A 27867-nucleotide genomic window follows, 5' to 3' on the forward strand; every position below is an offset into this window, starting at 1 on the left:
TATTCATACATGAACAAATACGTAAGTAGAGGCCCAGAGACAGAAGATAACTAGAGAAATATGGCCAACTATAATTTTACCATGAAACTCCTATAATTTCTTTTCTTTTGTTACTTACACGTGCGGAATAATAAAAGAAATTATAGGAGTTTTATAGCAAAATTTGTAATCAAATACTCTTAAAACTAGGAATCAGATTAATTAGGGGAATAGTTGATTCAATTTCAATTTCATATTCCCAAATTCTTAAGTTCTCCAATTCATCAAACATGCCCAAAAATAAAGAGAGTTACTTTTATACTCCGACCAAAAAAAATACTATTACTTTTATACGGACTGGAGTTAGTGGTGTCAAATCCAATATTACATCAAACTTATTAAATATCAACGATCATTTGCTCATAGCATAATAATGTTAACTCTTTTCAAAATGATCATCTACTAGTCTTGTAGCTTTGAATTGTGAAAAAGTTAAGTTATTAAATAATAAAGGAGAAGTTACATTATTACCATTTTTGAATGTCAACAACAATTTCCGTTACTAAACTTTGGGCGAACTGATTAGATATTTCATCTTCTTCCTTATTACTTTCTGTCAACCTCACGAAACAGGCTCTAGCTCAAGTTGCTTTGTAAGAAAATTAGTAAAACAAAAAGTATGCTCACCAGTCCAATCCCAACTACGCGTTTGTCGTTATATTCCTTTTTATTTTCCCCTCCATCTCCATTGCAACCTGCCCATTTCCCTTTTCAAATTTCCCCCATGTTGATGTGTCAGCTGCCAACACTAACTCCAAAAATCCGGAAAAAAATACACTAACTCCAAAAAGCGTATAAAGAATGATGAATAATTAGCTCTAAAGGCAAATGAGTTTGGATGTGTTTAGGATTTTCTATTAAGAAAACTAGCTTATTGCATGAATGGTTATCAAATTTGAAGTCACATGAAGGCTGCCAAAGAAGCAAAACTTGAGGTGATTGCTATGATGTCATGGAGAATCGAACTTGAGATTATAATTTGTAAGTTCAAGTCTTTTTTTATTGGGTTAGATTCTATTAGCTCCTATGATAAGACGTTAGACAATAATGATAGATGCAAATTGAGAGTTTTTCCTTCACTCCTTGTTTTTTTTGTCGAGTCTACTTCATTCCAAGGCCGAAAAATCAGCAAAAGAGCTTATAATAAAGGAAAGAAAGCAAAACTGAAAGCCTTTCAACTGAATCCATACAACCCAGCAAAGAAAAACTTTCAACCCAAAGCAAAAATAAACTTAAGGAGGACATGGGAGTCCATCTAAGACCAGAACTTGCACCAGAGATAATGGTGGTCGTGAGACCCAGCTTTCCAGCTCCATAGCTCTAACTCCAATCATGGCTGCTTCATGAGCCGCCCGATTTAAATCTCCATGCACCCAGCTCCATCGAACCTCTTGCATAGACCCACAGATTCTGTGAAGCTCCTTAATAAGGGGCATAATGGACCACACCTTGTTTCTAAAGTCACCATTTATCCTATTGATAAGCAATTTTGAGTCAGTTTCCACATTGACATCTCTAAATCCAAGGTTAGCTGACAAAGCAAGCCCTAATTGTTGAATGAGCTTCCGCAGCTAGTGCTTAATCACAGCAAATAGGACCAGCTAAACCCCCAACAAATTGACCATCAGTATTTATAATAACAACACCAACGCCACCTTTCAGAGTGTCACCAATCCATCCTCCATCCACATTTATTTTCACAAAATCACCTGAAGGTGCGTTCCATGAAGCAGGATGGACATTGAAAATGTTGTTCACGGCCACTTCATCACTAGGAACCCTTCGAATTTCAGTAAACTCCATTTGAGCTCTTAGTGCATTCTCAATAACCTTGGCCGAGTCAATGGTACTCCCTTCAATGACAGCCTTGCACTTGGTTTTCCAAATCTCCCAAAGGAAAAAACTTAAAAGGGTAAGCATATCCGATTTGTCTTGCGCAGACCCCGATTGAATACTCAAAATTTCATTAAACCACACCATCAAAAGTTCTCAAACGTTGTTGACCAATTCGAAATGACAAAGGGGACCCAAACCATACTACCTGAGTCTAGGTGCAGAGAAAAAGCAAAGTGTTCGATCGTTTCTTCAAACTGATCACACAAAGAGCAGATAGGAGAGCCACAAATATTTTTTCGAAATAAATTCATTCTAGTTGGAACCGCATTCGAGACAATTCTCCACATGAACAACTGGATTTTTGGCAGAGTGCTAATCTACCAGATTGCTTTCCAAACCCATAAAGCATGTGGGTTGTTGAGGATTCTCCAGCTTTGCTTAGCAAGTAAGGCTAAGTTGAAATCGTGTAAGTTTCTAAACCCCAAACCCCCTTCAGATTTAGCTAGGCTCATAGCTTTCCATGATTTCCAATGAATTTTCGAGTCACTGTCAGGTTTTCCCCACCAAAATTTTGCTAAATCACTGCAAATATCACTGCAAGTAGCTTTGGGAAAAAGAAAAACACATCATGGAATAAGTTGGTACAGCTGTTGTAGCTTTAATTAGGACCTCTTTCCCTGCCAAGGAGAGAATGCATTGTTTCCAACCCTCAATTTTCTTCAACACCTTCAACAAAAGTTTGGCGTGTCTAAATGATATTAGGTCAGTGGTCCTGTAACTCTATGGTTAGATGAAATGTGGGTTTTCTTTTTCCAGACTAATTAATTATTGAGATATATAATTAAGCACATTTCATTTCTTTTAATCTGTCTCACAATTATGCAAATTGCTGACATGCAGCACAGGATGATGAGAGAACTGGAGCTTCTCAAAGTCAAAGAACCTAGCAGAGAGAGCAAACCACATCTTCATCCGTTGCTAGGTGGCCACCTAACTTCAATAACTCTCTCTCTCTCTGTCTGTCATTTTCTCTTTTGGTTTTTTCAAAATTTAAAAAGAAAGAATTTCAATTTGTTTGCTTGTGTGTGGTGGAGATGAGAGTAGGAATGGTCGGTGTTATTTCTGAATTGAAAAGGACACATTTCACTGCCAAATTACATACAATGAGCACTCACATCAGATGGGGGCCTTCGCCTAAAAAAGAAAGGAAACCAGGGCCGTTGATTCTTGAAGCAGATCAAATCAAACACATGCTTTGCAGCTCATTAACCCTTGCTGAAATACGTACAAAATACCACCAAATACACTTAACAACCATACACAGAAAAGTAAATAAACAAACTCGATCGATCGGCTTCTTGAGAGAGCTCGATAAGTACACGTACGCATCATGTTGACGATCATCATAAACCATTAACACAGAAATTTAAGACTTGGACTTGAAGGGGATGGCTCTGATCACAACCACGTGGTACAAAGCTGCAAGTGCTGCCCCAATGAATGGTCCAACCCAGAAAATCCACTGCAACATTATTTTAAAATACAAAAAATTAGCATTTAAAAAAAATTATTAAATTGCTCTCAAATTTTTAGATGGACCCTCCTCCCGGAAAGTGAAATTAAAGACTATTGGATCTAAGTTTGAATCTAGCACTAGGGTAGTGAATGCGTCGGCTTGCACTCAAATTCGAGTTTCCTCTCCTTAATTTTGAGCCGTTTATGCTACGGCTTGTATTTTAAAAAGAAAAATGGATCAATCAGAAAGGCTTACCTGGTCATCCCATGCATGCTTCTTGTTGTAGATGATGGCAGCACCAAGACTCCTAGCTGGGTTGATACCAGTTCCAGTGATGGGGATGGTAGCCAAGTGCACCAAGAACACAGCGAACCCAATAGGCAAAGGTGCCAAAATCTGTTAATCAAACCCAATAATTCAAATTAACAACCAATTAACAAGATCCAGCTAGAAAATGATCAAACACTTAATTAGCATACATACCGGAACATGGGAGTCTCTGGCGCTGCGCTTGGCGTCAGTGGCCGAGAAAACTGTGTAGACAAGAACAAAGGTGCCAACGATCTCAGCACCAAGCCCTGATCCCTTGGTGTAGCCATGGGCTACAGAGTTGGCCCCGCCACCAAGCATCTCGAAGGTGCGGCTCTTCTCGAAGCCCTTCACCACCGCCGCACCGGCGATAGCCCCAAGCGTCTGCATGACGATGTAGAAAACCGCCCTTGTCAGCGACAGCTTCCGGGCCAAAAACAGCCCGAACGTCACCGCCGGGTTTATGTGACCCCCTGCCGAATTAAACAACCATTAATTAACTTAATCATGAAAAAATAACTCACACATGGTGGTGCCAACGGAGTTTGACTCAGTGAAAAAGACCTTGACTTGCAACTCAGTTCGGTGCATTTTGGGGAGTGTAGTTACCTGAGATGCCGGCGGTGCTGTAGACTAGGGCGAAGATGGTACCGCCGAAAGCCCAAGCGATCCCTTGAATCCCGACCGTCGAGCACTTTGACGGAGACTTGACGACGCCCATCACCGTCAAAATGGTGATGTACAGGAAAAGGAAGGTGGCGATGAACTCGGCGATCCCAGCCCTGTAAAACGACCATGACGTCAGCTCACCGGGCTCGAACAGCGGAGCCGGTGGCGGCTCCTTGTAGTCCTTGCCTTCATCTTGGGTCTGAGCCGACGTCCCAATCGGCTGCCTCTCCGAAAACTTGTTGGCCCCCAACTTGACATCCTCTTCCTTGCCCTCCATTTTCGCTTTAATTACAGAACTAAACCAAGCACAGAGACCGTTTGATCTATTTGATGTGAGAGAGAGAGAGAGAGAGAGAGAGAGAGAGAGAGAGAGAGAGAGAGCAGTGGGTGTTTGAGTGGAGAGTGGGTTATGGCGTGCGATTATATATAGCAAAGTGTAGCGCCGGTGTTTGAAGCTGATGGAGTGAGGGCGGGTGGTGGCGGGACCCAACGGGTGTTTTAATTTGATTATAGTTTATTGTCATGTGGCCGACCAATCATTTTCTAGGCATTTCAATTATTTTCATAGAAATGGGTCATACGTAAGGAAAATAAATTATTTTCCACTATTTTCCACGTGGCGCGATTGTGTTCACGAATGTATGAGATAATACTGCATAGTGTGCACCGTCCAATCACATCCGCCACAGTGCTGAGATGAGACAGAACTAAACAAAGAAATGGGTCCATTTCATGAGTTCTGGTTCCAGCGAGCTGAAGAATGTGCGTTGGATGAGGAAAAAGCTTACATACTGTGTACATGGAAAAGAGATTTGGGCCCGATACAACTTACATGTATGTTTTTCTTTTCCTTTTTGTGACGCTATCATAAATATGCACTCGCTACATGTAAGGTTTTTTATGATGCTATAATATTATGCAACCAACTCTATTGGACCAGTGTAGAGTTGAGTTGGACTTCAAGATTGAGAATCTTTATTTTTCATGAGAAGTGATCGCACATGTAATGCGGTCGGATTGCCTTTCTTTCTTATCGAAGTGATTGCACGGATAATGTGGTTAGACTATCTCACCAAAAAATTTCAATTAACTAGGACTGGACCATGATCAATGATAAGTCTGCTCCAGCAGAGCTGATCATGTTTGGCTAGTGATTTTAATGAATTGAGCTTTATGCTAATTGCTAGGTGGCAGGTGGTTAAGAAACCTTCAATCATTTATCCTGTGATGATGAGTTTGATTCTTTTTTGGTTGATTATGAGAATTTTATAGCCTATCCCATGAACAATCACGTCTTCAATGTGCAAATAACACTCGCAGGATCGAGCTGTTCTGTATGCCGACAGCTGCCGCTTTGCTTAGAAAACAATTAACAAGGGTTGTAATGGAATCATAGGATTTTTTTTATTCATGCATATATTAATTAAATTTGTCAATGCATTTGTAATAGACTATAGTATAGTTATCTGTAATTGCAATGACATTTCTGGATAATGATAAATAATGTTTCACGTCGCTGTTGTATTTCATCATCTCCAATTCTTTATGAGATAAATGTTCCCTCGTTTTGTTCTGGCTCAGAATTATAGGCCACATAGAACTTGGGACTCTTTGGATGGCCTGGCCCGCCACGCCATCATTTCTTTTTTAACTTAAATACTTGTCTGGAGTTTTTATGTCGTATTTATCTTTACATTCAAATCTTAAATTTCTTCCTCCGTCAATATTACTTGTATCATAAAATGATTATATTGAGTCGGCATCAAAATTATTAAAGGAAAACTACAATGGGGTCGTGGAGCCATCTGGACCACATGGGCACCATGGTAGTCGCTAGTCAGCTTTACAAGTGGACTCACAAATTGATATGAGCAAAAGTTTTAACCTGTAAATTGCCATACCTAACCTAAAATACTTAGTGGCTGGAAAATCGTAATTTCTGTTTAAATGAAGACCATGTGGGATAACACTCACACACACACAAGAGACAATTATTCCCAACTTAAAACCATAAACAAATATTATGGTTGTTAATCTTTTATTAAGTGGTGACAAACCGCTTATCGCATATTTGATTCTAATAATTTGGTAGCTGCAGCCGCCCGGTGGATTAGGGCCACTGCTTTGCTCGTTGCTGATTTGGCAGCACATGATGTTCCTGGAGCAAGCTTGACCAGGTCGTCTTTATATTTTGCTGCATTTAAATATACAATAAACCAGATGGATTAGTATTTAAAACCCTAGAAACAGAAAAATAATTCTAAAAAGCTGCAACCAAAAAGTGAGATGCTCTGTCATATTCGGATGAAATATGATGAACAGGTGGTTAGGTAATTAGCTTCTATCAGGCCCCATTAAACAAACATTAGCAAGGGTCAAGGATAATTTATTAAATTAACACAGAGGGATTAACGCAAAAAATAATAATTAAACCAGTTTTGGAGTTATCTAGCAACCAATCCACTGGGATCAATATATATACAAAGACAAGAGAAGAAATAACTCTTCAATATAATGATGATTGTGAACTTAAACTTTGGCTGCAAGCAACAGATTAAATGACTCCCGTTGTGGCAGACATTATAATCAAAGCATGCTCTTTAAATCTGAACCCAGGTAATATCAACCGAGATAAAATTGCTTTTGCTCATACTTTATCTCATTTATTTTTTTAATTTTTTTTTTAAAAACATATCCTAGTTGTTCTTAGCAAATGAAGGAAAGAAACTTGCAGATAATTAATTTTTTTCCTTAGAAATAAACTTTGGCCTCCTCTCCCTCCTACAATAACTTTTTTTAAATTTTTTATTTTTTTAATATCTATACTAACACGGATAAAACGCATGCATGAACCAAGTCAACATTAAAATTAAGAGCATCTCCATTGCAAGGGTAAGGGGAGATGTAAAGGACACTTACACCTTGCCCAAAGTTGCTCAAGTGGTGAGGTGCAAATGAATGCAAATATAGCATTTGGGCTGAATTTTTTTAAAAAAAATGGACATTTATCATCTTCATTTGTTGGGTCACGCATACTGAAAAGGACGATAGATAATGCAAAAATGGTGGGCTCCAAACATATAAAAAGTGAGATAGTTACCAAAATACATTAAATATATTTTTGCTTCAACTTGATATAAAATCACTTCCTTTCATGTTTTTTAACATCTTCAATTTACATCTATCCTCTTTGAGGAAAAATGACATTTACATCTCCCGGAGGTGTGAAAGAGAGGTAAATATTTGGTAACCAAATAAATGATATATTCATTTATCAAAAGGAGACCATTGAAATTTCACATCCAACCCTAGATTTGTAAAGGTCTAACTTTTTAATATAAGCGACATTAAGAGAATGTATAGCATAGGTAACTTGGATGCACGGTCAAATTTTATATTTTACCGGCCTAGCTATTTCAGCATTTTCGCTAACCGTATGTAGATATTTAATTTGATTATTAATTGGCTCATTGCCCGCAATCCATCCTTGGGACTGGCAAGAGAATGTATTAGGTGCGCTTTTTTTCATTATGTACTTGGTTCTCTGTACTCTGTGATGTCTATATCAATGAGGCTTTCTGTCTCTTTTCTCTTCCCATGATAAATTTAATTTACCGACTCACAAGAAGAAGAAAAAGAAAATCCCAGGAGCAATAATGCAATTAAAGACAACCGACTTTCACCGCCCAGTTTCATAATTTCTTCTTGTGATGCGCATTGTTCATGTTTTTAAAATGCATTATTGAGTGCTCCTACTGTATATAGCACTGACGAAAGGTGACGACAAATTTGACCAAATCTTCTTTAGCTTCTTCGTGAGTTTGTTGCCTTCGACGTAACAAATTGCACAAAGAAAATTAGATTTTCTGCCATACGACAACGACATATGACATTAACAGCACCGATCGTATAGCCGACAAATTCTAGAAAATAAGAAACAAAAACACAAGGACTTTCAATTTTTATCCCACGAATGCGATATTAATTTGTTGTGCATGTGGGGACGTGTGATTAGTGCACTTTGTAAACAAGGAAGCTAATTTGTGTTAAATTCAACCAGAGCGAGTTTTTGTATTGCATGGTCAATGAGGTTTAGCTCAGTGAAAAATGACATTAATTCTACAGATTAGTGATTTTAAATTCAAACTTCTATCTCTATGACACCATCGTAAGTATGTGCAAGTTTGGAGATTATCACTTTAGCTTGTACTCCCAAAAAAATGAGAGTAGTTTTTATTTTTAATTTATGGGCTAAATAATGAAGGTTTTTAATCGGAAGCAGTTTAAGTTGCTACGAGGCCCAAGTAGTTGATTGAACCGAGATACTAGATACAAAAATAGCACGAGTTTGGACTTTGGACCATAATTTAATAAGTCCTTTTCATGGGCCTTGACGATCACGAATTGGAATTGGGTCAGCGTGAAGTTTGAAAGTGAGATGTCCATTAGCGTTGCGCAAAGTGTCCCTATATATTCACAAATCAATTGAGATCTAGACAGTAACCTGTGCAAAAACCAAAGTGAATTACGAAACCTTTGCTTCCATTGACTCCAAAGAATTAAGCCCCTTTGGACTTCGGGTGCCCGTTTTAGGAAAAATATTAAAATTGACTGAGTCATCGATCCAATTTGATTGCCATTTGTCCAAGAAAGAACAGAAAGAGTTCATTTGTCAATTTTGGATCACAAGTGTTTTATTTCCTCCGACACGTGTAATATAATTCTCAAAAACTTATATGCTTTTATATATGTGGTCAATCGAAACCACATAATACATGAATTGGCATATTAGAATTAGACATCTACATCGGTTATTGTCACGTTAGAATTAATGACACGCATATGTGAGTTTAATTTGACCAGTATGGTAGGTGGGTTTTAAAGGCATCAACGATGATCATGATCAATCTTATTGTTGTTCAAATGTAGTAGTTGAATATCGGATTTGTTTTGGTTCCAAATGTACAATGCTTTTGACATTAGGCTAATTCCCTGTATGATCATTGACTCTTACAAACGGAAAAGTAAAAGGAAAAAGAAAAGACTCAAACCTAACTTGTGGCTCAATGATAGTAACATCATATAGCTACCTTCTTTTTTTATTTCTTTTGCCTAACAACATTATACAGTTACCTCATTTACCCAAAAAAAATAAAAAATAAAAAATCCTCATACATGCAGATCCACCCCCAAAGAGACGAGAAACGACGTCGTCAAGCCCACTGAAAATTGACAAAGAGGTTCGTTCTCCTAGTCCACTTTAACGGCCGGAAAGGATAAATATTTTTCCCTTCAAAGATGGTAGTCTCTTTTTTCATCAATCAGAAGCAATCACCTGAACACAATCCGTTACGCCAACCTATTTGATGTCGTACACGTTCATTTGCACCAAACTTTCCGTCTACCACCTCACACCCTAACCGACCTCCGGCCCCCTCACAGGAGCCTAAACAACAAGTTATCTCCCATCGGCCCCTCCGATCTGAGACCAAAATGTGAGTACGGACGTTGCTTCGACGTCAATTAGAGCGCGGATGATAAGATCAACGGCACCAGCTACTCGTCTCCAACTTTAATCTCATCACAGCCGTCCATCTCTCGTCGTCGCACGGGCTTTGCCCCATAGTACTTACACCCGCGTCGCACCATAACAATCTCTCTATCTCTGCCGGCGAGTCACAAAAACGGGGAGATTTTAATTAATGAGAAGTTGCAGAAGGGCGGAGACTGAGTTCGAAACTCGTGCTTGAAACACTCTTTCTTACTCGGGCAAGCAAATCGGGTTGGGCTTGGCGCGCGAGCTCGCGACAGCCGAGTTCGCCAAGCCACGCGGTGATGAGAGGGAGCTTGTGGAACCGTCGAACGGTACAGAGGCTGCGGCAGGCGTTGATCTCGACCGTTGGATCCATGAAGATCAAGCTTCTGCTCTGCTGTTGTATCGGTTTCACGCTCATCGCGCTCGCCAGCCGAGCTTCGGACTTCATGGGATGGACCAATCACACTGCTGCTCTGGAGCGGTTCTCTGATTCACGGTTCGTACTGTTGTTTAGATATTTCCACAGCTCCACATATCCTTCCCGCGTTAGTCGCTAATTATAGATTTAAGTATCGGATTAGGCAGCTATCCACTTGCACATCACACTGATAGTTATTCTTTTTTTGGAAAATAATTAAGCTCGGGGTTTATATTTGATGTTTGGTGAATAAACTTATTTTTCTTTTCGACTTTTTTTTTAGGAAAGATTCAATAAAATCCCAAACTTCTCTAGAACTTGTTGGATTTGGAGTATATAAGATGAAATTGAGTTGTTATATGGTCTAATGGAGATAAATGAATTGATGAATCTAATTTTCGATTGTTGAGAATATTTCCATATCAGATCATTCTTAGGAACAGGTATGACTCCGATGGAAACTGAAAATTAGCTATTGAAAGATTGGGAAGATAGTGTTGGCTCTGTATTGCCCTCATATGCGTCTCTAAATTTTACACTCTTAGACTGTTTTTAATGTGTTTACAGAGATTATCATTTGCTGGATGCTATTGATTGGCGTATTGTTACTTACTTGGAGATACCAGTTGCTGTGTATTCATGCTGAAATGAAATGTGCAACCTCTATGCAGGAAAGGATATTCTATTGTAATGAACACTTGGAAGAGATATGATCTTTTGAAGCAGTCAATTTCTCACTATTCTAGATGCCCTCGGCTTGATTCGATACATATTGTGTGGAGTGAGCCAAGTCCTCCTTCAGATTCTCTGAGAAAATTTCTATACCACATTGTACAATTGAATACTAGAGATGGGCGACAAGTTGAACTGAAATTTGATATCAATACCGAAGACAGCTTGAACAACAGATTTAAAGAAATTAAGGATCTGAGAACAGATGCCATTTTCTCAATTGACGATGATGTTATATTCCCTTGCCCTTCAGTAGAATTTGCTTTCGATGTTTGGCAAAGTGCATCAGATACGATGGTTGGATTCGTGCCTCGCATGCACTGGGTTGATCCGACTGTATGTCTCATTTTCTCCTGTTGCTGCAATAGTTATTCTAAAATTTTGTCCACATGTAGAGATAGTATTACCAGAGTTCTTGCCGTCTTCCCTATACTTCAAGCTTCTTGGTTGGAATATTGTTCTTAATTTATGTTTTATGTTTCAAGTTCTTATTGATCCATTTAAGCTCGAAATTATACTTTTTAGGCTAGACAACCTTTACAACAAGACCATTACCATTTAGTGAAGAAAACTCATTTCTTATTCATAATGTTGAAAACTCTTTATGGCACACTTGGTCAGCTGTCTTATAAAAATATGCTCTCTGTGCAGAAAGGTGATAAGAATCGCTACATTTATGGTGGATGGTGGTCAGTTTGGTGGACTGGTTCATACAGTATGGTACTGTCTAAGGCAGCCTTCTTCCACAAAAAGTACCTAAGTCTGTACACAAATGAAATGCCAGCATCAATCAGAGAATTTATAACCAAGAACAGGTTTTCACTATTTCTTTGTTCATTTGTCGCTTACCTTTGTTTTTGTGCATTCATCGATTGAGCTGTGTTTGTGTGCATATGTTTGTTTTATAAATGTACAAAAGAACTCAATATTGGGTTGGATTTCACCAGGAACTGTGAAGACATTGCGATGTCTTTTCTCGTAGCAAATGCAACTGGTGCTCCTCCAATGTGGGTGAAAGGTAATCACATATCCTATGCTAATTTACATACTTGGTTTTAATTTTGTTTCCTTGCATCTTTGTGTTCGGCATTGTAGTTTTATTATATGCCATGCAATGAATGGGTATTTTGCTTATTTATGGGTCCTTATAATCTGAATAAGATTGAAATGAGATTTAAAAAAATAACTTTTTGTTTCTACTGAAAGATGTTACAAGAGTTGCAGACAAGCCATAATGAGTTCTGGATCATAAATAAAGTTTTAATTGAATAATGCAGCAGGAATGATGAAACTTAGAATGACGGTTCAGAGCATTTAAATGTTGAGATGATACCTGTTATAACTTCTAAGTGCCTTGGTCAAGGACACCCCTGCTAAATTGAGTCCAATATAAACATTTATATGTGAACTACAGCTTTCACCAATAGTAATATAACAATGATGGAAATGCCATAAATTTCTCTTGTGATTTTGGGGAGGAAGGCAAACTCTTGCTCCCATAGCCTTTTACTTTCGTAAACATTGTAACCAAAGCAAATTGTCACCTTGCTTGATGTATATCAGGAAGTGCTTTGCAATACACTACCGCATTATTCTGTCTCAGTTATTTTCTTTTCTGGTACTTATGTATTGCTGTGCTTTTCTTCAGGTAAGATATTTGAGATTGGTTCAACTGGAATCAGTAGCTTAGGAGGTCACAGTGAAAAAAGAACCCACTGCATCGACAGATTTGTTGCTGAGTTTGGACGAATGCCATTGGTACCGACGTCTGTGAAGGCTGTTGACAGTCGCAACATCTGGTTTTGGTGATTCCGGAGCTTACATTTCCATCAATCAAATTGCTTCAGTCCTGTTAGAGTTATTCTGGTACTTCTTTGTTCCTGAGTTGTATAATATTGGATTCTAGGAAATGTATGCCATTTTGTGACAGCAACTAATTTAGCACGCCCATATATAGATTTATTTTCTTGTATTCTTACCTTGTAACACGAGGCAGGCAGTTGCTATATGAGTAATGAGATAGGTCTTTTCCAAATCTAGTATCAGGTGGTTGTAGAAACGTACGGTGTTGTGTTTTTGGCATCTATGGTTAAATGACACGCAAGGAATTTACCACATTCCAGAAATTATACCTCCAGTCCGGATGATTCTATTTTGAATCTCCTTATATGATTTGGCCTTGTAACTTTTTTTTCTTCATATGGAGATGATCGTGTATGTTGGTAGGTAACAGATAATTAATGGTAATATTTTTGAATTTCAATTTGGACTAGACGCTATAAAGTAAATCAATCTTTTGGAATTGAATTGATTTCCTTGAAAAAAACACAGAGAAGCAAAAAAAGACAACCGAAACTTGGTCAAAACTCAATGTCAAACTCATTTCTTATTGCGATCAAACTGGAGTACAAAACTAGGTATATGCTATAACTCTGCAGTCAATCTGGTCTAGAATGAGAATGACAGGTTTTTATTTACATTCTTGGTCAAATTCTTTCCTATAGATACTTAATTTAATTGGAGCAGTAACACGTCCCTGGCACTGCCGGATGGTAATGGTAGCTCATACTTATTTATCAAATTACAAAACTTGGTTGTAGTTATCATAGGATGTATCGAGGGGGAAGCAGGTGTCTTCGCCGCCAGTGCTCCAGAGGAAGTTGGCATACTTGGAGGCATAGTAGGGGTTGCAGGGTTCAGTTGCCATTGCTTGCTGGTATCTCTCTTCTGCACCCCAGAGGTCTTTCCTTACTATCCACAAGAAGTCTGCATATCGACTCACGGCCTCGGCATCTGGTTTCTCCCCTTGCACGGCGCGCCTGAAGCACTGCTCAGCCCTGCAAACCCAAAAAACACAGATCACACACTGGACCACATAATTAAGTCCTCTCATCAGACACTTGCCATAGCTTTCATATCGGAAAACAGAACCAAATCTAAGTCATCTATTAATTCCTCCATGGTCCAACCTTGCAAAACAAGGACATGTATTATTCCTAAACATCTATGGCTGGCTAGTGTTACTCATCTTCACCAAAATGATGGGTTAGGTTTATTTCCTTGGTAAAAGTTAGATTCAGACAAGCAAACAAGGCAACAAACAAATATGAATTAGTGTAAACAGTAAGCATATTGGAGAAGATAATATGATACTCACCTATCATGATCACGCATCACGACATAGAGGAACTGTGCATAGTTGGAGAGTAGGAGTGCATTATCTGGCTCCTTAGCTAAACCTATCTGGTACAAAACATCAGTTCTAAAGTATTCGTCATAATAATCTGGTTCGACATTCACCGTCACCGGCGACACAAATTGTTGCAGGGTTTCATGATCAAGGGCCTCATCCCTCAATTCTGCTTGCATCCTTGAAGCTTCCTCCACCACAGAGTTCCACAATTTCACCTCCTCCTCGGTTGTGAACTCCTCATGATTGAACAACGAAATACCATACATCTTTTCAGGATCAACAATGGCATTCTTGATTGAACTTATCGGGCTCACTTTGTCACCACCACCACCATTTACGCCTTCATTCGAGCTCCTTTTCACAACTCCATTAGAATCAGTCACAGAAAATATGTCGACTTCGGAAGCATCATGGGATTTTGAATTGGGCTGTTCCTTTTTCTCAGTCACAGTCAAAATCTCGGTGATAACTGGCAAAGGTATAGCTGCAACAGCAGCATTATTATTCATCGAGTACACTGAGAAATTTGCTAGCAAGACCATCACATAGACCATGAGAGTCGGTGATTTCGAGAAAACCTGCTGAAACAACCACACAAATGACATGTTCATTTCTCTCTTCTGCACCTTAGCTACGATCTCTTGCAAGTCTTCAGAGTAAAGACTTTCCCTTATACTTAAAGCGCTGCTATGAAGCTCGCGTACGATGAACACCATGGAAGAGAATGCCTTGTTCAAAGAGCAAGAAGTAAACTCCCCTGCTTCTCCTCTGGGGCTCCCTTCCCATTGGCGATGCTTCTTCTTTATTAGCCTAAGAGACATAGGAAACTCAAGGCTGTTGGCCTTTCTTTCAATGGTGGCTCTAACAATTTCATTTCTTTCTGGCCAGTCTGGTGGCTCTGGATGAATACCAAGAAGAGAAGGTTCTAAAGCATTGAGCTTCAAGCTCGAAGATTGCAATGAAAAGCCATTAGATTTGCTGTTTTCACCTTCTGGGAACATGGAAACCGGAGACGTTTTCGAGATTTTCGATACAACCAAAGGTGGTTCCTCTTCACTTTCCTCATCATCTTCTTCAGAAAGGTTGAAATTTTGTGCCAAATCTTCAATCTGCTTCGATAATTCTTCGTAGGAGAAATCATCAAAATTGGCCCTACAACGTTGCTTCGAGTTACGACCTTTCAAACTACTCGACCCAGAAGAGACCAAACGATGAACGAACCCATCAGCCAAAGCTCCACTGCTTCCACTGGGTTTTGTCAGCGAAGGAAAAGAAATTGAATGCGATGATTTCGAAGAAGAAGAAAAAAGTGGATGCGGTACTGAAACCTGAAGTATGCTTTCCAAACTCTTAGAACAATGAACGACCCCGGATCCCATATCTAATAATCAACCCTAAAAAAGCTACACGATGAGAAACAGAGAAAACCCAAAAACAGAGGCACAGATGCAGCAACTGACAATTGAAGAAAATAAAGAGTAGAATAGAGAAAAAGCAGTCACTCCCACGAATCCCGTGCGCCTAAAAAGTCTAGAAGGGTGTCATATCATATTCATACGAAGGACTGCAAAGTTTTTGGATTTTGGATGCAGCAAAAGACTAACTGGGTTCTAGAAGTCCCTTTCAATCCAACCTGAAATGGGTAAAAAGGCAAACACGTTTAATCAGTAAAAAATTCATAATCTCCAATCCATACATATAAAGACATATATATACATGACAATATCTCACCCAACCCACCGCCTCAAATCTTTGCAAAACAAAACCCTTTTGTTTCTAAAAAGAGAGGAGAGTGATCGGATAAAAAAAAAAAAAGTGTGAAATCATGAAATGATCTGCATTGCTGATGACCATGGCTTGAATGGGTTCCCACCCTCACCATTTTACGTGACAAAGTCCTTTACCATGGAGGAGAGAATATTCAGCTGAAATTTGGAGTTATTCTCTTTCTCCGGAAATTGAGAGAGAGACCCGAATTTGAAAACTGTAATGAGACAGAGCAAAAAGATACAACGCAAGTTAAGAATAAGAACCTTTCAGGGTCTTTGCTTGTTTGTAGGCCGTAGAATGGTAGAAATTTTCGGTTTTGGTATTTTCAGGTGAGATACTTGCACCACACGTGGAGAAATGCTACCGATCCACTGCCACGATTAGCATTTCTTCCGCTAATTATACTTCTTTCCGTGTATGAATTCGCCTTCCTACTTGACCCCATTGGACCGTCTGTCCACTAGACCCCCATTTGTATTGTATTAATCACAAAGAAAATCAAATTCTCTTTCGCTTGGTAAATAAAATCAGATTTTGTTCGCAACGATTAAGGTTTCTGAAATCGTGGGACTACTACGTCGTTGTAGTACCGAGTCACATGCGAACTACGAACCGCCTTTTTCTCCTATTACTATTGAAGTTGACACTTGGCGGACTCGCTCACACACCTGTCGTCTATTTCTATCGACACGTGTAACTGTGCAGGTGGAATGTTGTTGAGGAGAACTCTCCCTCTCTCTCTCTCTCCTCCCATTAGTTTAGAAAGTTCCATTTTCTTTTTGAGAGCCCAATTCACAAACAATGGTGAGATAAAAGCCTGGGTTCGGATAACATAGCCCAACACAGCACATTGGCAGCCCTTAACTGCTGGAGACTCATGCGCCGCTAACAAAACAATGATATTCTCGTTTCACACAAGTGCTTCTCGGATATCAGGCCTGGAGCTTGCATATGAGCGCTCAAGTTTCCCTTGAACCAGCTCCTCTCTAGAAGCATTCCTTTCTCCGTAATCAGACCACAAGTTGAACCATGAGAACCAATCAAGTCCAGTTATGTAGCATAGGAGGAAGAGAAAAGAATCATGTGCTGCTGTTCCAATTCTCCTTGGATAAATAACAAATTAAATATTTTATAAGAATGGTAATATTTTACAGGATTTAATCATACATGAAGACCTACAAACATATAACAAAAATTCACCAGGGAAACATTCAAAATAACAAGTACAAAAAAATTTATCTCTTAATTATAAGTCTCCGTCACACACAATTTAAGAAGAGGAGACCCAGTCAACCTCCTAACCCAACCAGTCAACGCGCCAAACAGTACTCACTGCTTCCTCCTGACTCCTCCTCCTCCATGTTCGTGATTCAAACTGTCGCCCAAAAACGTCTTCGCCGCGTCCAAACTCGGAAAATAAGTCGGCTCCAAGAATATCTGACTCAGTGAGTCACATATCTCCGTACTCACCACGACTCGGTTCCCCTTCGCTTCCAAGCTACCCATCAAAACCACCAGCACCTGTTTGTACGCGTAGTAGAACCGCTTCAGCGCCGACTCAATCGCCTGAAGCGCCTGCAGCACGTGGATCTTCTCCGAGTCCGAATCTGACCCGATCTTCTTCTCCGAATACAACCTCATCGCCGCCTCCTGAATCCTGGGCCCACCCTTGGGGTCCACCTCAACATCCAAGATGTACGGCACCCTGTGCCTCAACTCCTTACAAAGCTTCGTCACGTCCACCAGCCCCTTCGATCTGAAGCAAAACGACTCCGTATCGTCCACCGTCTTGATGCTGAGCTGGTTCTTCAGCCTCAGAAAATCGTCCGGGTCCATTAGAAGGTGGAGATCTTCGATCTCCGCCAGAAGCTTCCATATCCGTTCGATCAGGTAACAATCACTGGCGGCTTTTTCGAAGTCTCTCGCCTCGATTCGGCTCGTAACGCGCTTGAGAAGCTCCTGGCAGACGAACACCCACGACTCGAGGACCTGGTGCGTGGTGTACACCGTCTGGTTCTCGTAGTTGTCGATGTGATCGTACGGGCTCTTCTTCAGCGAATGCAGCTCGCTCGGCCTGCAAACGGCGTCGTAATCCAGGTTCGGCTTTCCGGCTAGGTTCGGCTCTCCCAAACCTAGCGTGTACGGACAGCTCCTCATCTCGCATTCGATCGAGTACAAGATCTTCTGCGCCATGCCTTCGGATTTCTGCCACGTGGCGAGCCGCGGAAGCAAGCTGGCCTCGCTGGTGCGGCTCACCACCGTCGTCTCACCCGAACTCCACACCTCGGCTAAGCTCCCGTTCCGAGCGAGCTCGCCGTACGACGTGCTCAGATCGACGATGGGAGCGGCTCCACGTGTCTCGCTGTCTTCTTCGTCGTCCTCGATCAGCATCGCGATGAGTTGTATCTGGCTGGTGGTGAGCGAGTCCAGCCGGCGCTTCCACTCGCGCCGGTTCGAATACGGTCTCGGGTCGGACAAAACGGTCGAGATGAACCGGAACGAAATTTCGAGAGCTTGCAAGGCCGGTTTTAGAACGGACTCGTTTCTCCAGCACGGGAAGTCGTTGGAGTTCCAGAGGTTTCGGAGCTCCGGGAGGCGAAGGTAGTGCTCGTAAGTGGAGCAAGCCATTTCGGAAGCCTCCGAAATATCAGTTTGGACTTGTGCGGCGCGAAACGAACCGGGTATCGAAACGTGGAGCTTGTTGGAGAGCTTTGGGGATTTACTGGGTATGTCAGAGGAGACCATCTTGGCTTTCCAATCCAAATCAACCATGTTTTTAGCAGAGAAATGAAATGATGACTGAATTTGAATAAGGGCTGTTTTCTTTGTGAATTGGATTTTGTTTATATTTTGAACAAAGGAAGGAAGAGAGAGAGGGGTATTTATAGGGCAACGGAAATTTCAAAAAGAAGAAAAGGCGTGTGGAATATAGGCATGAAGAGCGAGGAATTTGAAAGTCGTGGTTTTGAAAAAAATTAAATTTTTTTCAAAAAAAGAAACGTTATTTTTCCTTTCTTTTCATTTTTATATAATAGAAGTTTATGGACACACAAAGCTTATCCATATCACCTAACGACTAGCCTGTTATCAATACGGCGTGTCGTATATGTACTGTACGTAGCTTCGTAAGTAGGAAACTGCCTTTGTTTGAAATGGAATCTTAAATAGTAGAGCCATTGAAGTTTGACCGCGGTCAACCAAGCACATCCATCTACCATCTTCTATACCGCCTTCCATTCCATCTGACTTTTCTTTTTTACTTTTTTCTACGGAAATAAAACGTTAAAGCCAGCTTCCTAATTATATAGATAATCCCTTTACTTAATCTATCAATGATTATAATTACATTCTTAATTTACGGTGACATATATCTTCTTCTTTTTCTTTCTCTGATTGATGCTTGGATGTGTATCCTAAAAAGTTGGCAGAATTTGGATATGTCTCGCAATTAAATATTATTTAAACAGCTCACACGGATTTATCAACCGGTAAATTGAAATATAATTTTCATGAATTGTAGGGACAACGACAATAAAATTACGTATATTTTGATGTTGCATCATAGAATTTTACTTTCTCAAATGAGGAGAGAAGAAAGTTTCTCCTAATCTTATAATTTTCTTTACCAAACCTCTTCGATAAGACCATGCATCTATGTATACATATATAAAACAAAATACAAATTCAAAATATCCAAAAATTCTAAAAGTTTAATTTTTATTAAAATTTGAGCGGTCAATAGTTGTCGTAGTTTATTTTTAATGACAAATTATTGGTGTGCTTGCCTAGGATGCTTCTTGGGTTTTCCACGTTTTGTCCCTTCTCAAATCCGTTCTTATTCATTTTTATAATTTTGTGTTTCTTTATTTAGAGAAGCTAACGGTTTGTGTATAATTCTCAATCGGTCAAAATATAAAGAAGGTGACATGAGTTATGAAGCATGGCATTGTCGGTAAACTAGGGTTAGAATTAGGAGACTCAAAAATCTGTCCAGGCATTTTAGGGTACGAAAACGACCGAAACATGGCATTTTTTAGTACATGGAAGATACAAAATTACAACTAATTTTCTACGATTATCCATCACGGGAAAACAATACTCAACTCATAATCAGCTCCTCAAAGATTTGATTGAAGCCAAACTAGCTACTCTCAAACAGAAAAAAACAAGTAATGCCAACTGGGTATTGTTATTTGGATAGGATTGTACAGCTTGCAAATGTTTCATCTTGTGTTTGAGCCATCGAAGGCTCATTGATATTGGATATGCAATGATAAAATAAGGCAACTTGATTGGGTTTATAGGTTTGTTTTTATAATTACTTGCTGCTCAAGTCCAAAAGGCCACGATTCTCTTTCCAAGTATACGAGGGCAAAACGGATGCCTGATTTTTGAATGTATTGTTTGTTGGGGTGCTAATTATGTTTTTGAGGAATAAATTGAATAAGTTTGTTGCTATTTCAATCGAATATTGTACAGGAAAACATTCGATAGTATGGATAATACAGGTATTCGTCATTTCGTCTTTCATTAATTTGTATGAAATTTGTAAAGTAGTATTTATCAAATAATGAAAGTTTCAACACACAATTTAAACGCGAGTCAAAATTAAACCAAGAGACGAAAATGACTATAGTCAAAGTGAAGCCGTAAATGTGGAGCAAGCTCTCATACCCTCGCAACTAGATAAGGCCCCAAATTGGTTCTTAATGTGTTTTGTTTCACTCAGCCATACTATATATATTCAAAAGGCTAGGAATGTTATTTACGAGAAAGGTGATTTTTCGGAGCTTTATCTTTTAGCGAAACATTCAAAACCAATTTGTTATTATATGCTAGATCTTTGCAATAAAAGTTGTTATTTCATACATTGTTGCCTTCCAAGATTTGCACAAAAGCAGCAAAATGGGGGCGGACTTTTACATTCGCATTTACATTATCCATATGACAGACGGACAGACAATAACAACAATAATTTAATCGAACCAAACCCAAGCGGCCATTTCATTTCATCGTTCCATTCCATTCAAATTATGGGCACTGCACTGCTCGCTGTACAGGTTCCGTTGGCTTTGGATAAGAAGAAGCCTCTTCTTTTAACTTTTTAAGTCCTCGTTGTCACCCACTCAACTCACTCGCCTTCTTTCGAAACGACGTCGTTGGCGTCCGAACCCCAAACCAAAAAACTCGTTTTTGTTGTTGGAGGAGGATTGGACTCAATCCACTCCCGCGTTTACCGCAACAAACATCCGCCAATCCCACCGCCTTTAACTGCCACACGTGTCTTCCTTCCATTGCCCAACCGAAGCAAGGGACTCGATCTAAGTGCCCTCCAACACGGCGTCCCTTTTCTGGCCAACGAATCACGCGGGGTACCATGTGACATGCCCCCACCTCCCAACACGTGGCGTGCGCATCACGTGCGCCATCTACTTCACATGTCCCCGTTTACACGTGGGCTTATCACTGTTCCGCCGGTGGTGCCTAACAAGCCACCACGATGCTGCCATGTTTCACAAACACTGTTACATTTGGAGAGTTAGAGACAGTTGGGATGGTAACAGTTAGTTGGCTTAGCCGTAAATTATCGTGCAGGTGTATGGTAGTATGGATATATTCGTATGCCGACTCATCAAAGCAAAAGCAATCCAAATAAAAAAGTTTGGTGCTTTATTTTTTATTTTCTTTTCTTTTTGAGAAAGTAAAATTGGGTACTTTTTATTTTGCACTCAACTTATTTTTAAATCGTTTTTAATGAGAAAATAAATATTTGACGGGGATGAACAAAAACCAGGTATGAACTGATTGATTGGTTACAGTCGTGGACGCATGTAACCCCATTTCTTTCTTTCTTTCTTTGAAGGATTTTTATTAAACTTGACCGGGGAAGAAAGGCCGTCTGTTGCTTTATTTGACTTTGGAGAAAAGTCAATTGTGGGCTAGGAGTGGTTTCCTAGCAAGGAAGCATGTTTTGAGGCAGAAAGTGGGGCATTATTGGCTATCATGCACCGGATGCCATAGATTGGCCCCAACTTGTTCTTGCCTTTTTCCCACGATTTTATCCACTTGTTGATAGGATTGAATCGGTATCTTTTCAGATATATGCTATTGAGTCTCTGTTCGCACCACGATTTTATCTCACTTGTTGATTCGTTAACTTTGGTTTACTTATTAAATGTATTCAATTTATCCAAAAACATTTCACAACTTTCTTACCATCGGCTTTTAAGAGGAAATGTCCTTTTAAAAAAAAATAAATAAAAACAAACAAAGGGTTTAGATAGAAAAAATCTTTTCAGATATAAAACAAAATGCGTTAGAAAAAAATTAATAAGATGGTAAGAAAATTGTGAAATGTTTTTGGATAAATTGAGGGTAAACTTCAAAAGTTAGCTTGAATAATATATAATGACGCACACGAACGACTGTCAATTCTTAATATATATAAATAAGTGTTACAAAATATGAATGGTTATGAACCACTCATAAACCATTGTCGATCAACCCTATTCTATTGTTTTTGTGCTGATCTTCTTTTAACAAGTGATTAGACTACCAAACGTAACGGGAATATAAGATTAGGTCCACCAATGTTCTATGAATTTGGCCGAGTTCGCGTTTTGTGACTTGAATTCTACCCATACCATTATATAGTTAGCACTGTTAGAAATCAACTCAAAAAGAAGAACGGACCACCATTCAATTACGTGCCATTTTTTAAGCCGATCGTGCAGCCATTTTGATCGTCGGGATGAGAAGAATATTTGCTTTGAAATCAATATTGGAATTACCATACGACATCATTATCTGAAACTGATGGCTGAAAACCAATCAAAGCATCTCCCGCCCCCCAATTACAAAACAAAATGTATGTTTGTTCTGTTCTTGCCGTGTTTGGATGATATTTCCCGGGAATAATAATTTATTCCAAACCCTCGTCACAAGCCATTTCATTTTCCTCTCCAGGTGCTTCTCTTATCCATCAATCATCACAGATAGTGCACTGCACTAGAAGCAAACCACAAAAAAATCCCCGAAAAATATAAAATAAAAAAACAAGAGAAGAACATTATATTTTGTACACCGTACGTGCACTACTCAAACTCATCTGAGGTTAGAGAAATGGGAGGCCAACGTAATCAATCACTCAAATCCGAGATTAAGAGAACAAACATGATTTGGTTAAGAATGAGTTTTGTTGCCTCAACATAATTTCGTCGGCCATTCTTGCGTCATGACGCATGACTTGTGAACAAACCTAATTAGACATGCGCATCAGTTGTGGTGGGAGATAATAACTTGAAGAAACCAAAACGTACGTACCTACCCCACCACAAGTTTGGAAAGTTTATAAAATATTAGCACTAATTAAGGTTCATGGCTCTTTTAATACACTCAGAAACAGTCATGCAGACTAATAAAAACATTAAATTAAACAAAAACAAAGACCAGCGTGCCTCCCCTGTATATAGTTTGATGTTTTAGTGGATAGACATTACGTGCGACGACTCAAAGGCTTGCCACCGTTTTGCCTCTCTTTTGCAAGTCAAAAGGACATTAAAATACTCAATAAATCTTGTTAAGTCCGGGCCCAAGGGAACCAGGGGGACCAAATCGTGGGAAATATTGAGGCATGAAAGGAGCAGCTTAACCTACTTTATGAGTTTTTATCAGATTATGTTTGTTTCGGACAAGAATATGAATGTGAAATGATATGTTTGTGTGGTGTGGTTTTATTTGTTAAGGACAACATGGGATGCATGAGCTTGGTTTTACTTATAGAGCCGCTTTAGATATAAAATAAGAGCATGCTGTTTTGAACCATTTTAAGGTCAACATGTTTCAGAGTATGCTCGGATGTTATGAATATTATTATTTTTATTTATTTATGAGAAGCGATAAAATTTTATTGAGGAAGAGAACAAGTGAAAAAAAGATATGACTAAGGTTAAGAGCATTAGGTGAGCATCTTTACACATAAGGACTCGGGCATCATCGGTGTAGAAGATGAAAATGGCTGATGGTGAGATTTATAGAGTAGGGTGGAGGAGAGGGAGAGAGAGTTTGGGTTTTTGTGAAGACCTAGATCTGACGGTTTCCTTTCTTGTTGTTTTTGGATCCGATGGCTGTGATCTAAGAGAGATTGAAACTGGGCTGTACAGGCGTATAGGATAATGCATTTGTGAAAACAAATTAGGCTTGACCCAAGAGGAGGTATGAGCATGGGCTGGTTTTTCTTTTTCTTTTTTGGTCGAATGAGCATGGGCTGGTTGGAAACTCAAATTTGCCCAAATTCATAGTGACTTGAACATGTTGGACACAAAAATTTAACCCAATAGCTATTCGAGGGATTGAGCAACAATTGTAAAGGATATGATTTTGATAAGATATAATGTTGAGTGACTAAACATATAAACTCTTTGCATATGTAGGTTAGATTAGTTGATTAAAGTACAGTGTCCATCTCATTTACATGCGCGTTCAATACCCTTAAACTCTTCAGGTTGCTGTTCGAGTTGAAGATTTCTTCATCTTTGTGCAAATTATCGGGTTTGAACTAAGATATCTTAGTCCCATCTAAGATGGAGATTGAACTTGGATTAGTAGGTTTATCCAACTAAAATACCCACCTCTACTACAAATTTTAAATCATTAATTAAGACGAAATTTTCTACTCAAATTCATGTATGAAATTTGAAAATGTGAAGATGCAAAAGAGGAAAATATAAAAACCAATTTCATTTTCAATATTAAAATTATTGCCACAATTTCACGCATTTGTGGCTGTCACGGCGGAAGTTGATTGGGCCTAGAGCGTCAGAGGACCCAACTCCAAGGTCTAGGAAGCAAGCAATCTGTTGCTGCTGACCTCCGGTTTGCAGGTGATCCATCCACCGACGAACAACCAATACCTATATCTCCCTCTCTCTCTCTCGACCATTTTCCATCTGAGGCTTGTCGTTTCCAATGGCCTTCACGTACCGTGATCGGACCTCGGAGTTCCGATCACTCTCGGAGACCCTCCAGAAAATCGGAGGAATCAAAGCCGTTCATCAACCTCAGAATGTCTCATCTCCGTCCAAACCTCCGGGACCCGCCTCTTCTGGATCCGAATTCAACAAGAAGGCTTCCCGAATCGGGTTGGGGATACAGGAAACCTCTCAGAAGATCTCAAGGCTTACCCAGTGTATTTTGCATTTGCTCCTCTCCTTTTCATTTCCAAAATTGAATCTTCCGTGCTCTATATACGTATGTGCTTGTATTTGTGTATTTATGCCTAGCTGTTTGGTGGCTGCGAAAATGTAGGAAAATTACAAAATTGAAGTTCGAATGTGATGCATTTGTTTACTTTAAACTGTTAACAGTTCAGCTGAGCTTTGTTCAAGCATTTCAGTACGAGAGCCATATGAAAGCTAAATCTTTGATATTGCTAAGGAGCTGTTTTAGAGTTCTGAAATACTGATTGATTTACTGATTTTTGTTGTTGCTGATAATTGACGATGATTGGAGAAAATAAGCGTCACATATGATTTCTTATACTTGTGTTCAGATTATTACTTACGTTTCCAACTGATTGTATTGCATGGCCTAAAATTTTGCTCACAAAACGTAGTATTGTAATTTGTGAGTTCACTTTTCCTACTGAGTTCGAATTCTCCTCAGAATTTTATTGGGTGGGTGAGGTTATGTCGACCTAAAGCTTGTGCTTGCCATGTGTTAATCTGCAGTGGCAAAGAGGTCGTCTATGTTTGATGATCCGATAATGGAAATTCAGGAATTAACTGTTTTAGTAAAGAATGACATTACAGCACTGAATGTGGCTCTTACCGATTTGCAAACCATTCAAAGCATGGAAATAGCTGATGGAAGTTATTCCCAGGACAAAGTTGTTCATTCAACAGCCGTCTGTGATGACTTGAAAAGCAAACTTATGAGGGCTACCAAACAGCTCCAAGATGTATTAACCACTAGAACAGAGGTCAGTGCTTGTTTTGATTTGTACATTTGGTAAAAGTCTTTTTTGGCCATGTCTCTGGTTGTTTCCTTACAACTCTACGTTTTTTGTCCCCTCAGAATATCAAGGCTCACGAGAATAGGAAACAGATATTTTCTACAAATGCATCAAGAGATAACCCTTTCCGGCAACCTGCAAAAAGTGTGACCGAACCTGCTCCCTGGTCAACTACAACTAGTGCACCTGGAAATTTGCAACCGTCACCGTGAGTATTTTGTATTAAAGAGATCTACTAAGTCTGTTTATGTTCTGATGTTTGTCAATTAGTAGTATATTAGGCCTTCCACTGTTCATGTACCAGTAATTTATTTATCGTTTCATCTCTCTCTCTCACACCAGATTGCCATCAAATGAAGTTCAAGCTGGCAGCCAACTGAGGTATGTTAGCTCCAAAAGAAAATGGAAATTTCTTATTCATCTCCTTTTGTCATTTCCCTACAAATACCTGCTGCATACACTATGCATGCATATGTGCACATACTTCCAATCATAAATATGACAAGCACACGTTCTTTCAGTATTAGTTTTATTCATCTTTTATTCGTGCCTGAAATGCTTGTATCTGCTACATAGGCCATAACCAATACTTTCAACCACCCTCCTTTTAATTAGAAGTGCACCACTGTCTGCTTTACTTCCGGAAAGCATCTAAGAAGGCCGCATAGGGCCTTCATCAACTTGGATGATTATCTGGAATGCAGCTATTACAATCGAACTCATATTTCATATTGTCAGCCCTCAACAAAAACTAGATGATGCACTTGTCAATTTTCATTTATCCATTCTGAATGTTTTAGTGCTGGTACATGTCTGATGATATATTTTATTTAGTTGCCAGAAATAAGGTGTTAAATGATTTGGTTTTCTGATATCTGTATATAGATGTATGTTGATGGAAAATAACTGCTTGTTTTAAACATTGCCAAGACAGACGAAGGTTAGCTGTGGATAACCCTCCATCGCAGCAAATGGAAATGTCCATGTTACAGCAGGTAGTTCCAAGGCAAGAAAATTATACACAAAGCCGGGCTGTTGCTCTACACAATGTAGAATCTACAATTTCCGAATTGAGTGGCATCTTTACACATTTGGCTACAATGGTTGCACAGCAAGGGGAACTGGCTATCAGGTTTTCTCTTTTTGCTGCTTGTAAATTTGTGATGTTTTATTATTCAGTCTCTTAGTGTGATGAAAGTTGGATCATAGAATACTGGATGCACTTTTACTAAGCTGGTTGTCGTGAGCAGGATTGATGACAACATGGAAGAATCACTGGCAAATGTTGAGGGAGCACACAACGCTTTACTAAGGAATCTCAACCGAATATCATCAAATAGGTGGCTTATAATCAAGATATTTGCCATTTTGGTATTTTTCTTGATTGTCTTCATCTTCTTTGTGGCTTAAATTTTGGTATCGAAAACCCAGCAGTAGAATTCTTGCTGCATGGTGTATTCAGGCTTCTTCCTCCCCAAAGCTGATCATTGAAAGTAGAAAAGGGTTCTTTGTTCTGTATATTTAATGGGCATGCCCATTTTTCAGTTCTCAAGTATTAGCATTCTTTATAGCATGCGTATGTTTGCCTGCGTGATAAATTGATATGAAGCTCTGGTTGTCTTCTTTGCTCTGCTTTCCCCAATTGGCCCGGAATACACGCGCATATACAAGCACAAGTGATTTGAACTTTGCGAGTGTGATTAAACTAAGAAGATCGGAAAGAAGAAAAATGGACCAAAATTAAGAATTGGTTAAATCTTAACTTTGGCCCACCAACCTAACCCTTGACATGCGACTAAGATTGATGAACTCGCTGTATTGATAGATCCTTCTCTAC

At 39.3% G+C, this 27867-nt stretch overlaps 5 protein-coding genes across 8 annotated transcripts; 2 read left to right on the forward strand and 3 right to left on the reverse strand.

Moving 5' to 3' along the window:
* Positions 1–2976: 2976 nt before the first annotated feature.
* On the reverse strand, positions 2977–4763 carry LOC103332753 (aquaporin PIP1-2-like). The gene is made up of 4 exons (XM_008235506.3): positions 4310–4763; positions 3875–4173; positions 3647–3787; positions 2977–3397 (listed from the first exon to the last, which is right to left on the reverse strand). Exons 1-4 carry the CDS (start codon positions 4644–4646, stop codon positions 3302–3304), a joined length of 873 nt encoding a protein of 290 aa, XP_008233728.1. The 5' UTR covers positions 4647–4763; the 3' UTR covers positions 2977–3301.
* A 4814-nt stretch (positions 4764–9577) lies between these two features.
* On the forward strand, positions 9578–13170 carry EPC1 (Nucleotide-diphospho-sugar transferases superfamily protein). Its single transcript, XM_008235507.3, has 5 exons — positions 9578–10401; positions 10995–11391; positions 11707–11870; positions 12003–12073; positions 12704–13170. Exons 1-5 carry the CDS (start codon positions 10205–10207, stop codon positions 12862–12864), a joined length of 990 nt encoding a protein of 329 aa, XP_008233729.2. The 5' UTR covers positions 9578–10204; the 3' UTR covers positions 12865–13170.
* Positions 13171–13411: 241 nt separating this feature from the next.
* Positions 13412–16422, reverse strand: LOC103332755 (uncharacterized). Of its 4 annotated transcripts, none has more exons than XM_089053658.1 (3): positions 16282–16422; positions 14213–15881; positions 13412–13892 (listed from the first exon to the last, which is right to left on the reverse strand). In XM_089053658.1, exons 2-3 carry the CDS (start codon positions 15625–15627, stop codon positions 13637–13639), a joined length of 1671 nt encoding a protein of 556 aa, XP_088909784.1. In that variant the 5' UTR covers positions 15628–15881; positions 16282–16422; the 3' UTR covers positions 13412–13636. The 4 variants fall into 4 exon arrangements, with proteins under 4 accessions (XP_088909784.1, XP_008233730.2, XP_016650080.2 ...); XM_008235508.3 differs by having other exon boundaries at positions 15980–16295; XM_016794594.2 differs by lacking the exon at positions 16282–16422 and adding an exon at positions 16128–16263.
* A 700-nt stretch (positions 16423–17122) lies between these two features.
* On the reverse strand, positions 17123–18886 carry LOC103332756 (nematode resistance protein-like HSPRO2). Its single transcript, XM_008235509.3, has one exon. It carries the CDS (start codon positions 18788–18790, stop codon positions 17348–17350), a length of 1443 nt encoding a protein of 480 aa, XP_008233731.2. The 5' UTR covers positions 18791–18886; the 3' UTR covers positions 17123–17347.
* Positions 18887–24471: 5585 nt separating this feature from the next.
* Positions 24472–27653, forward strand: SYP31 (syntaxin of plants 31). Its single transcript, XM_008235510.3, has 6 exons — positions 24472–25205; positions 25747–25997; positions 26093–26238; positions 26373–26411; positions 26965–27162; positions 27281–27653. Exons 1-6 carry the CDS (start codon positions 24986–24988, stop codon positions 27438–27440), a joined length of 1014 nt encoding a protein of 337 aa, XP_008233732.1. The 5' UTR covers positions 24472–24985; the 3' UTR covers positions 27441–27653.
* The last annotated feature ends 214 nt before the right edge of the window (positions 27654–27867 follow it).

This window comes from Prunus mume, linkage group LG5 (assembly GCF_029339155.1).
Source record: "Prunus mume cultivar Tortuosa linkage group LG5, ASM2933915v1, whole genome shotgun sequence".
In the NCBI taxonomy this organism is placed as follows: Eukaryota; Viridiplantae; Streptophyta; class Magnoliopsida; order Rosales; family Rosaceae; genus Prunus; species Prunus mume.

Coding starts and splice junctions, on each gene's coding strand:
- LOC103332753 (XM_008235506.3), bottom strand. CDS start 4,646: ATGGAGGGCAAGGAAGAGGATGTCAAGTTGGGGGCCAACAAGTTTTCG. Junction 4,174..4,309: donor CAGCACCGCCGGCATCTCAG/GTAACTACACTC, acceptor TTAATTCGGCAG/GGGGTCACATAAACCCGGCG. Junction 3,398..3,646: donor AGCATGCATGGGATGACCAG/GTAAGCCTTTCT, acceptor ATAATGTTGCAG/TGGATTTTCTGGGTTGGACC.
- EPC1 (XM_008235507.3), top strand. CDS start 10,205: ATGAGAGGGAGCTTGTGGAACCGTCGAACGGTACAGAGGCTGCGGCAG. Junction 10,402..10,994: donor GAGCGGTTCTCTGATTCACG/GTTCGTACTGTT, acceptor ACCTCTATGCAG/GAAAGGATATTCTATTGTAA. Junction 11,871..12,002: donor GAATTTATAACCAAGAACAG/GTTTTCACTATT, acceptor GGATTTCACCAG/GAACTGTGAAGACATTGCGA.
- LOC103332755 (XM_089053658.1), bottom strand. CDS start 15,627: ATGGGATCCGGGGTCGTTCATTGTTCTAAGAGTTTGGAAAGCATACTT. Junction 13,893..14,212: donor GTGATGCGTGATCATGATAG/GTGAGTATCATA, acceptor TTGGGTTTGCAG/GGCTGAGCAGTGCTTCAGGC.
- LOC103332756 (XM_008235509.3), bottom strand. CDS start 18,790: ATGGTTGATTTGGATTGGAAAGCCAAGATGGTCTCCTCTGACATACCC.
- SYP31 (XM_008235510.3), top strand. CDS start 24,986: ATGGCCTTCACGTACCGTGATCGGACCTCGGAGTTCCGATCACTCTCG. Junction 25,206..25,746: donor GATCTCAAGGCTTACCCAGT/GTATTTTGCATT, acceptor GTTAATCTGCAG/TGGCAAAGAGGTCGTCTATG. Junction 27,163..27,280: donor CAAGGGGAACTGGCTATCAG/GTTTTCTCTTTT, acceptor TGTCGTGAGCAG/GATTGATGACAACATGGAAG.